This window comes from Trifolium pratense, linkage group LG1 (assembly GCF_020283565.1).
Source record: "Trifolium pratense cultivar HEN17-A07 linkage group LG1, ARS_RC_1.1, whole genome shotgun sequence".
NCBI classification, from domain to species: Eukaryota; Viridiplantae; Streptophyta; class Magnoliopsida; order Fabales; family Fabaceae; genus Trifolium; species Trifolium pratense.
The window spans coordinates 15,480,414-15,490,714 of NC_060059.1; the positions used below are offsets into that span (position 1 = coordinate 15,480,414).

General features: G+C 29.7%; 1 protein-coding gene across 1 annotated transcript; it reads left to right on the top strand.

The window, feature by feature from the left end:
• The first annotated feature begins 4,351 nt into the window (after window positions 1-4,351).
• Window positions 4,352-9,526, top strand: LOC123884322. Its single transcript, XM_045933402.1, has 15 exons — window positions 4,352-4,606; window positions 4,799-4,858; window positions 5,371-5,493; window positions 5,702-5,788; window positions 5,886-6,008; window positions 6,353-6,436; window positions 6,529-6,647; window positions 6,760-6,861; window positions 6,983-7,099; window positions 7,323-7,391; window positions 7,477-7,543; window positions 7,807-7,860; window positions 8,086-8,187; window positions 8,344-8,385; window positions 9,006-9,526. Exons 2-15 carry the CDS (start codon window positions 4,829-4,831, stop codon window positions 9,105-9,107), a joined length of 1,221 nt encoding a protein of 406 aa, XP_045789358.1. The 5' UTR covers window positions 4,352-4,606; window positions 4,799-4,828; the 3' UTR covers window positions 9,108-9,526.
• Window positions 9,527-10,301: the final 775 nt, after the last annotated feature.

Sequence of the window (10,301 nt, forward strand, 5' to 3'; positions counted from 1 at the left end):
ATTTTGCTTTGCGAGGGGGTAATATTGAAAAGCGTGTGAGACTAAGGTGAGAGAAGAATAAATCTAATTAAATTGGACCTTTGTTATTGTCAAAATAATTTGACCTTTGTTAATAAAGGGTGAGATTAGAGTCATGTGATTAGTCAATCTTTGGGCATGATACTTTCGAATATAATAACATGCATTGTTTTTATGTTCAATTTAGGGTAATAATATGTTTAAGAACCAGATATCAATCTTAAGGATTGTATTGACTATCAAATCACAAATAAAATAGCAACATTGTTAAAAAAAAGTTTAATTTTTATAGACAGTAAATGTTAAAAAAGATTACACTATTAATATATCACAACTAATAATATGTATGATAGTTTAAGGAGACATTTGTTTCAAGTTTACAAATGTTATATAATTGTATTCCCTTATCCGCACATCCATTATTTTTAAATATTGGATAGGGTATATATATATATATATATATATATATATATCTTAGATAGTTGTGGATTTGTCTATCTAAACCCTAATCCACAAACCAATGAAAATTTTTCATTTAGCCACATCATCCACTTACATCCATTTAATGTGGGGTACTAATTGTAATTATTATTATTATTATTATTATTATTATTATTATTATTATTATTATTATTATTATTATTATTATTATTATTATTGTGTTGTTGTTGTTTTGGGTTATTATTCATTTTATTATTTTGTGTATTTTATTGTTTTTTTTAAAAAAAATTTAATGTTTTTGCTAATAATCTTTTGTCCAATCTTTGTAAATATAAGGAGTTGGTCGATTGTCATGACTACTTTCTAATGTTAGTAAAAAAATAGATAAAATAAAATTTACTAATGGTTGTTATGCCCCATATGATTTTTATCATATTCGATATTTGAGTATGAGTTAAGTTGGTTTATATTTGCTCCAATAAGTTTCAAATTAATATAAATGTCAAATTCGATAATACAGTAGTTTTTTGGTAAGAGATAATGAAGTAGTTTATCCAACTCAGAATCCTCCAATGAGAAAAATAAGTTGAAATCATTTGATTGATTTGTGGAATTGATTTTTTTTTTAATGTTTATTTATTTTACGATGAAAGCAACCTGTATGCATGTATTAATAATAATAATATGTTAACATTATTTCTCTAAAAAATATATATTTGAAGTTTATATTGACGGTTGTTATTTTTTTTTTTATTTTGTGTCTTTCAAGTGTGCTTAATAATATGTAATGAGTTTTTTTTCTAAAAAAATAAAATGGATTGGTAAAAAAAAATAAATAATAAGAATTCATAATGATTGTAAAGAGAATTGGTAATGTTGTTAAAAAAAATTAAAACGTATTCGATTGTTTCATTTTGAATGATTATTTGTAAATTAGCATTAAATTTTGATTCAGAAAAAACACTAAAAAAAAATATTCCTTATATGAGTACCGCACATAAATTCTATTGAAGATGCTCTCTAAATTGCCATATAGAAAAGATGTTCTCAATTGTTGCCACATAGATTATGATGAATGAGAGGATAATGCCACATTGAATTAATAAAAATTAAAGTTCATAAGAAAGTGACACGTAAATTTGTTTCCTTGAGAAAAAAACTCTTAAACATATAAGTAATAGATAGATAACAATAATTCTTTGCTTCAACAATAAAAACACTTTTTCATTTTTCTTTTGGGTAAAAAAAAAAACACATTTACGGAACTAATAAGGCATATTTTCGGATCATTATCATTATCATTATAAGGCATATTTTCGGATCATTATAAGTTATAACTAAGGTAAGAATATGTATTTTTTTATTTTTTTTATCAATTTAAGGTAATATGTATAGTTTAAGAAAGAAAATATTCTTAATAAAATTGTTGATCATGACCTATCGTAATTTTTTCTTCACGCGGATCAGTATAGGCGTGGATCATTATAAGCTTGGATCAGTACAGATAATAATTCTTACTAAATTCACGCTGTACTGCATTAAAGACATATAATGAACAAATCAAGGAATTATATAAGGCAACCAATCAAGGAATTAATTTTTTTTTTTTTTTAACAAATTGAACGTGTACGTGCTATATTTATAATATTTATTTATATTTATAAGAGTTTAAATATGATAAGCAGTTAGGGAAATGAAAGTTTACAAAGACACCCAATGAGAAACCACAACTCTTCAATGTCATATAAGTAGTTTCAAAATAACAATACATGAGTGAAGTGATATGGAAGAAAGATAAAACACTATTGATTGCTTAAATTATTTTCATAAGCTCAAAAATAAAGCAAATCCAAATAGACCATTAGATTATTATAAAAAAAATTATTGAATTAGCTTTTTTTTTTTTTAAGGAAGCTTATTTTTGAGCTTATGCAAAATAACTTATGCAAATAAATTAATTTTTATGTATTACTATAAATTTGTCAAGGTAGTTTATGAAAAAGAACTTATAAATTATAAATAAACATAAAACCTTATTTGCATAGCTCAAAAATAAGTTAATTCAAACGGACCATAATTAAATTCATGTATAATTATCAATTAATCTCCTTATTATAAAGGTTTTTAAGAATATTTAAATTTAAATGTTAACCAAACATATTTTTTAAATAATTAGGAAAAATAAATAAAAAATTACTAGGAGAAAGTGTCATCTTTGTATTCCTGGGACAAATTATTAACGAAACATTTTTTCATGGGATTTTAAAAGACTTTTTTATGACAAAAAAATCTTGAGGTATTCAATCAAGACTTTTAAAAAAGTTAAATAAATCTTGTGGTATTCAATCAAGACAAATAAGATTTTTTTTCAGGGCAACAAAATCCGTTGGTATTCAATTGAGATTTGTTCCTACTTTTAAAATGTCCATTGGTATTCAAAAGTCTACCGATTTTGATGGATTCTTGTTTGAAATGGATTTTGAGAGACTTTTTAGTTGAAAATACACTTGACAAACTTTTTCAACAATCTCACCAAAAGCCTTGAGACTTTTTTGAACTCTCCAAGACTTTTTACTTTCATCTGTATAAAATTTCTTCTTCTTCTTTATTACTTTCACAGTTCATCATCACTGCACCCGATTTTTTCTTCTTTTCTTTGTTCACTTTTTCAACAATCTCTCCAAAAGTCTTGAGAATTTTTCAAACTCTTCAAGACTTTTTACTTTCATCATCATTATACCGGTTTTCTTCTTCTTCTTCTTTACCTATCAAATATATTTTTTTGCAAAAAAATATTTTAACAAATTCTACATCTTTTTTACAAAGTTTTGATTAATTACAACGGCAAACAAATTTTTTTCGTCACCCATTCATCTGCTATTTTCCATCAATGGTGGTGGTGGTGATAACCTTTTTATTGGTGATTAGAAACATATACATAAAAATGTACAAAAAAAAAAATCATATACGTAAAAAAAAATGTAAGGTTTTTTTTTAAATCTTTGGATTCCCAAAAAAATATAATTTCTTTTATTAAAATTTATTGATTCTTTTAAAATTTTCCTAATATACAAAAGTTTCCTAATATATAAAGTGTTATGAAATCTTGATTGTAAAAAAGTCTTTTGAAAAAATCTCTCAAAATTCATTCAAATCATGTGTTAAAAATCTTGATTGTAAAAAAGTCTTTGTAAAAAAGTCTTTAAAATCTCACAAAATCAATATAGTCCAACAAAATCTCATAAAATCATCAAGACTTTTTTTGCCAAAATTGTCTCATAAAATCTCAATCCAATACACCCTCCAAGATTACACTTTTTCCTAGTTATTATTATTTTTTTTTATAAAATAATTCCATAGCTAGAACTTTACTCCTTGAGGTAAATAATTGGAAAATACTATGTTCGAATAGTGACTCAAGCATATATAATATGATATCAACTAAACTATGTTATTAATGGTTAGTTGGTTTGGTGATGATTGACGCTGAACTTGGTAGGGAGAACCACAGTTCGATCCCCCGTAACTGCGATTGAGAGAGGGCTGGAACCACTTGACGCCAGAACTGATCCCGAACCAGATTAAACTGGTGGTGAAAACTAAAAAAACTAAACTAAACTATGCTGGACATAAACTTGCAAAAAGAATGTTTGGTTAATATTTTTTTTTACAAAATAATATACACAAATAAATAAGTGTTTTTTTTATTCATTCATTGACTAAATTTAATTTATTTTGTTTTGACTAACTAAATATGAAGTTTGAACACATGGTATCGTGCATCACCCCACCAATAGGAAATACTCCCATTATTTAAATGAAAAATATAAATAAAAAACTATTCAACGTGACGAATAATGCATAAATATAGTTCATTGTCATTGAATTTTAAATTAATTTCTAAGACTAAGCGGCAGAAGAATACATAACGGAAGAAGAAGTTAAGATTTGTGTTTATGAAAAAGAAGAGAAAATACGTGACGTAGTGTTTTTTTGAGGAACACACAACGTTGTATTTTGCTATAAAAACAGAGAAACAAAACACGTTTGTTTGTGGCATAGGTACTGCACTGCACTCCGCGATTTTCGCTTCCCGCTCCTTTCGTCAACTAATAACTCTCTAATCTTCATCAACAAAAAACACAAGGTGTTTATCTTTTATCTTTTTTTTTTCTTCGTTTTTTTATTTAATTTTAAACCTTACGAATTTGAATTATACGTTTATGAATCATGAATCTATGATCATTGATCATCACCGTCTTTGATTCTTCTTGTTGTTTATAATTCTAATATAATAACTGCATGTTGTTTATTTCGATTTTTTTGATTCACAAAACAGAACATCATCCTGTTTTTTCTGAATTTTGCAATGCCAGACATGAAGTCATCACCTGTTCGGGTAATGTTTTTTCCTTCAATTCTCTGTCTTTTTTTTTCTTTTTTTTTTGGTATAAGCCTGATATCTCCACACGCAACCGTGAGACTACTAATCCCTCGAGCCTGGTAGGATCCAAATTGGTAGCAAACTCTTCCTAAGAGTTTCAACGCTGCTGCTGTCTCAGACACGGCAGGAATTTCTTCAATTTTTATAACCGTCTTGTTTCTGAGTTCTGATTATTTAATCAATTAGTAAGAATATAGGAATCACAATTTTTTTGGATAAATAGATTCCTAATTTGATAAATAGTGTTTATTCAATTCTGCTATGATATCTGGTTCGTGAGGTTCAGTTCTGGAATCAAGTGGTTTCAGTCCCCTCCGATCGCAGTTGCGGAGATCGAACCGTGTCCTCGATCCCTATCAAGTTCCACCAATCACCACCGAACCAACTAACCATTGGTTTTCTGCTATGATATATAGGTTATGATTAATTATTAATTTATCTAATCTCGTGTTTATGTTTTCGAACAGACGGTTTTGGTTGCTGATTCAAAGAGTAAAAAATCATGTTTATATGCAATTTTTCCAGCGGCACTTTTAGCATTTGTTGTTTTGTTTTTGACAAGTTCATTATACTCACAAAACTACAAAGAGGTATATTAACATACATTTCATCTGGTTACAAATATAAGCAAAAAGCTGTTTAACAGATTCATTGAGACCAAATTTATTAATTATTCAATGAATCTGGAAAGCAATTTTTGCTTATATTTGAAACCGGAGGGTGTACATAGATCATTATTTCAAGATAAATTTCAGAAAACCATGAATTTGACTTTGACGGTGACCTTTCGTTCCACAGAAACTATCAAACTTCAAAATCGATGTAGATAATACTATGGAAACTCTTGTTCAAAAAAATACTATGGAAACTAATGATAAATGCAAGGTTTGTTTTCTTTTAATACTTTTGGTTGTTTTGTATGATTATGTATTATTTTGAATGTTTAGGTTTATTGCTTATATCTGTTTATCTTGTTTAGTAGAAGCAATGCAGGCCTAGTGGAAGTGAGGCTTTACCTGAAGGTATAATCTCAAGTACTTCTAGTTTCGAGATGAGAGCTTTATGGGAACTTGCAAGGTCGAAGAAGGTTCATAATGATGTCGTTGTGAGTTTCACTTAGCTTTCACCACTCATCTTTATGTCTATTAAGTGATTCATGAACAAAAACTTTTAGGACAGTGCGAGGAAATACCGTTTGAGTCGTTATTTATATTTCATTTTTTGTCTTAAACCTACTATTCCTACAGAAAAGGGCCCTGATAATCTGAAGTTCGGATGGGAGGTAAGTAAAGACCGAACAAGGATTGTTCAAGTCAGGATTCGAACTTGATTGAGTTCTCTCGAATGATTCATTCTTAACTCAAGCTCATTAATCACTTGTGTGTCTGAGTAGCCCATGTAGTTTCTTAATTTTCTTCTCATGTTTACTAATTTCTTATATTTAAACAGGTTAAGGTAAATGCATCATCGAACTTGTTTGCAATGGCGGTGGGGATAAAGCAGAAAGATCTAGTTAACAAGATGGTCAAGAAGGTCCCTTAATGATTTTTTATCAAGATGTTTCATTACTAATAATACTTTGTTTAATCCATGGATCATGACCCTCTTTCTACGCCAAATTGCAGTTTCTAGAAAGTAATTTCATTGTGATGCTTTTCCATTATGATGGGATGGTCGACGGATGGAAGATATTCGAATGGAGTCATCGTGTTATTCATATATCGGTACCTGACCAAACCAAATGGTAGATGTTGATATGATTTCACATTAATTTCTCATACTCATATTTCATTATTTTGAATAACTTTTCAGTTATCTTATATGCGTTGAATGCTGCATATGTTTTCAATGACTAGGTGGTTTGCGAAGCGTTTCTTACACCCCGACATAGTTGCAGAATATGATTATATTTTCCTTTGGGACGAGGACCTAGGAGTTGAAAATTTCCACCCTGATAAGTATGTACAATATCTTTTTAGTTTTGCACTTTTGCTTAATTGCAATCATAAAGCTTTGGATTTTAATCGATCAAAAACATTATGGACTAGTGTTTGACATTTTTCCTTTATGATTTTCAAGGTATATATCGATTGTTAAAGAAGAAGGGCTTGAGATATCACAACCAGCACTTGATCCAAAACTTTCAGAAGTTCATCATCAGATTACTGCGCGTGGTAGGAGATCAATAGTGCACAGGTTGTCCATAATCACATTTCTTCATTTGATGAAGATTAATATTAATGTTACTATTAGATATAAAATATGAAGCACGGTCACTCCTTAGATTAGGCGTGTCTTGGTGTAGGATGTGTTAATGTCTGTGTCGTGTCTGGTGCCTGCCTGGTGTCTGTGCTTCTTAGGATATAAGTGTTCTTACTCATGCTTATGTTGTACATACTTTTGGTTATTGTGCTCACAGGAGAACATATAAACCGGCTAATGGTGGGAAAGGCTGTGACGAAAGTAGCACTGCTCCTCCATGCACAGGGTAAAGAATGTTTATTTTTGGCAAATTCAACATAGATTTCCATTTATTTTATGCAGTTGTTGAAATATCGGCTTATTTGTTTCAGGTGGATCGAAGTGATGGCTCCTGTTTTTTCAAAAGCTGCATGGCGTTGTGTTTGGTACATGATTCAGGTGCGCACCAAATTGTTGTTCCATTAATGTTGTTGCCAAAGCAGTATTGTCAAACAGCAACTATAGCGCTACATTATAGCAGAATTTGCATTTAGTAAAAAATGTTGTCAAATAGTAGCTGCTATAGCGGCTACTATTTGAAAACATTGAAGCATAGCAGAATTTGATAAAACTGCTATTTTCTGCAATTCCGTTGACAACATTGCGAAAGCATTACTTTGTAAAACACTATTTTTGCTCACCGTTTGTGGTTTGTTTTACAGAATGACTTGGTTCATGCATGGGGTCTAGATATGCAGCTCGGTTACTGCTCTCAGGCAAGTTATATATGCTCATTACGGCATTATGCTATGTGCCTATGTCAAATAGTGGCTATATCGTAGCAGAATTTGAACGAATTCTTATTATTCTATGATACACTGTTTAGTACAAAATGTTTTCAAATAGCGGCAGTATATTGTGTAGTGAAATTTCAACAAACTGCTATTTTCCGCGATCCACAATTGATAACACTTCTGACTTTGTTTATGTATAATGAATAGGGCGATCGAACAAAAAATGTTGGTGTTGTTGATGCTGAATACATTGTCCACTACAATCGTCCTACTCTTGGAGGCATAGATAAGAAGACTGCGGAAGAAAATGTACTATCTTTATCATAGATTTTAACTATGCAGAACTGCTTAAGTTATTATAAGATTATAATTTCATAACATGGTTATTATTTAGAATGTGTATCTTTCATTCTATCTAACTTGAAAGTTGAAACCGAGACTTATAAATTGTTACTTGCATTGCAGGTTTCAGTTTCATCTCAGGAAAAAGAGGATCACAGAGTTGATGTAAGTTTTACTAAAAGTGATTATGAGGACTTAAAATTGATTTTATGCTTTTGGAGATTCTAGATTAGAAATCGATTGTTTCACTCAAATTTATTGTTCAACTCACTTTCACGTGAATGTATCCAAACATAATAATTTTACTGAAAACTCACTTAACTAAAACCAATTCAGTCGAAACCAATTTTCGTCACTGTAGAACTAAATACACAATCCTATGTCAAAAGCAAATTCATTTTGCTGTTTCACACCTTCTAATACTCAATCCTCAATTAGTCCAATTTAGAATCATAGCGCCACATACATCCAAATCATATTCTCTTTGAAATTTTTGTTTTTTTAGGTGGCTTGTGCTTATTACAATAACCAACACAATTTAATCATTTAAGAGTTTGAAAATGACTTATGACCATCAATGATAATGACTAATAGCTTATCCAATTAGCATACCATTACATATAATATTGATAAGATTCTTCTTGTATATGAAAAAAATTGTGCCATACAATTAATTTATAAGTATAAATTGTCACTTTCTTCATTTAGTGTCTTGACATTATATTAATTATATATCTCAATAATTTTGTTTATCTGACTAATATATTATTTTTGAGGGGGTGTAGGTAAGGAGGCTATCATACCATGAATTAGATATTTTCAAAAAACGTTGGGAAAAGGCAGTTGAGGAGGATAAATGTTGGGTGGATCCATTTGAACAGCATTGATAGATGATATAGTCAAAGTTGTGTAAAATTGTATATAAAAAAAAGAAAAGACAAAAACACATCATTTATGTGAAGTGAAGAAAATGCATGCAACTCACAGCTACAGCAATTGATCATAGTTGAGATAGAGAGACTTTGGAGGGTACCTCAAGGGTGGATTTGTTCAATATTTGGTCACCTTTTTATTCAATAAGGTTTGAAGCAAAATAAATTAAGAGATGGTTAGATATGATTAGAGATGGTTAGAAAGTTAAAAGTGAGGTTCTTTTAAGTTGTTTTTTTCTTTTGAGAAAAAAACAGCTTAGAGTCATCTAATTATTTTATTTGATAAACTAGTTGATGTCAAGGACAGCTCAAATGAATATGAAGATTGTGATTATTGGTTTCATTACTTTATTTATTTTCTTGGCGTCTGGTCACTTATGTGTTGGGTTAGTCTATACAGCATAAAATTCTTGATTTAGTCGGTTTTTAGGCTTTATATCCGAGTCTTCAAGAAATATACTAAGATAGCTCCCATCATGAAGAGCAAAGAAAACACCAATATGAGAAGCATAACGACATAAAAAGTTAGCTTGATAGTTTCTGAACACTCCTCCACAACATGCAATGTCAGGACTACCATGAACTGCTCCATCTGATTTGCTTTTTATCCAAGATATTATACGAGGATGTCGCAAGATCTCTTTGATTAGGAGCCTTAGGAGGATGAATCTTCACATAAAAGCTTTAAGAATCACAAATTTGCCATATTAAAAGCATAAAAATTGTTAGTATATAATTTCCACATAGGAAAACATTAGATATAATAAAAGCCACTTTGGATGACAAACTTGCATTGGTTAGACCAAGATTTGTTCTAAGAGTTTAGGATATGCTCCAAAGAACTAGTATCAATAGGGATACCAATGGTATTCTGCAACCAACTCCAAAGTTGTTGAGCAAAATGACACAAACAAAAGAGATGTAAAGATGAGTCCATGCTAGTACCACAAATATCACGTTTGGAAACAATGACACAATCTCTAGAGCATAAGTTGTCATCAATAAATTACTTATTATAATGAATATCCAAACAATGACAATTTTCGAGTAACTGCATATTTTTTTACAATAAATTATTGTTCCAGCATTTGACGAAAATCACATGTCAATATCCGGTAAGATATTCGTAGTATTTCGTGACAAGTCTTA

Excerpts from the sequence above, each read along its gene's own strand:
- LOC123884322 (XM_045933402.1), top strand. The coding sequence starts at position 4,829 with ATGCCAGACATGAAGTCATCACCTGTTCGG. Across the intron at positions 6,437-6,528 it reads TTAACAAGATGGTCAAGAAG|TTTCTAGAAAGTAATTTCAT; the intron begins GTCCCTTAATGA and ends GCCAAATTGCAG. Across the intron at positions 8,386-9,005 it reads AAGAGGATCACAGAGTTGAT|GTAAGGAGGCTATCATACCA; the intron begins GTAAGTTTTACT and ends GAGGGGGTGTAG.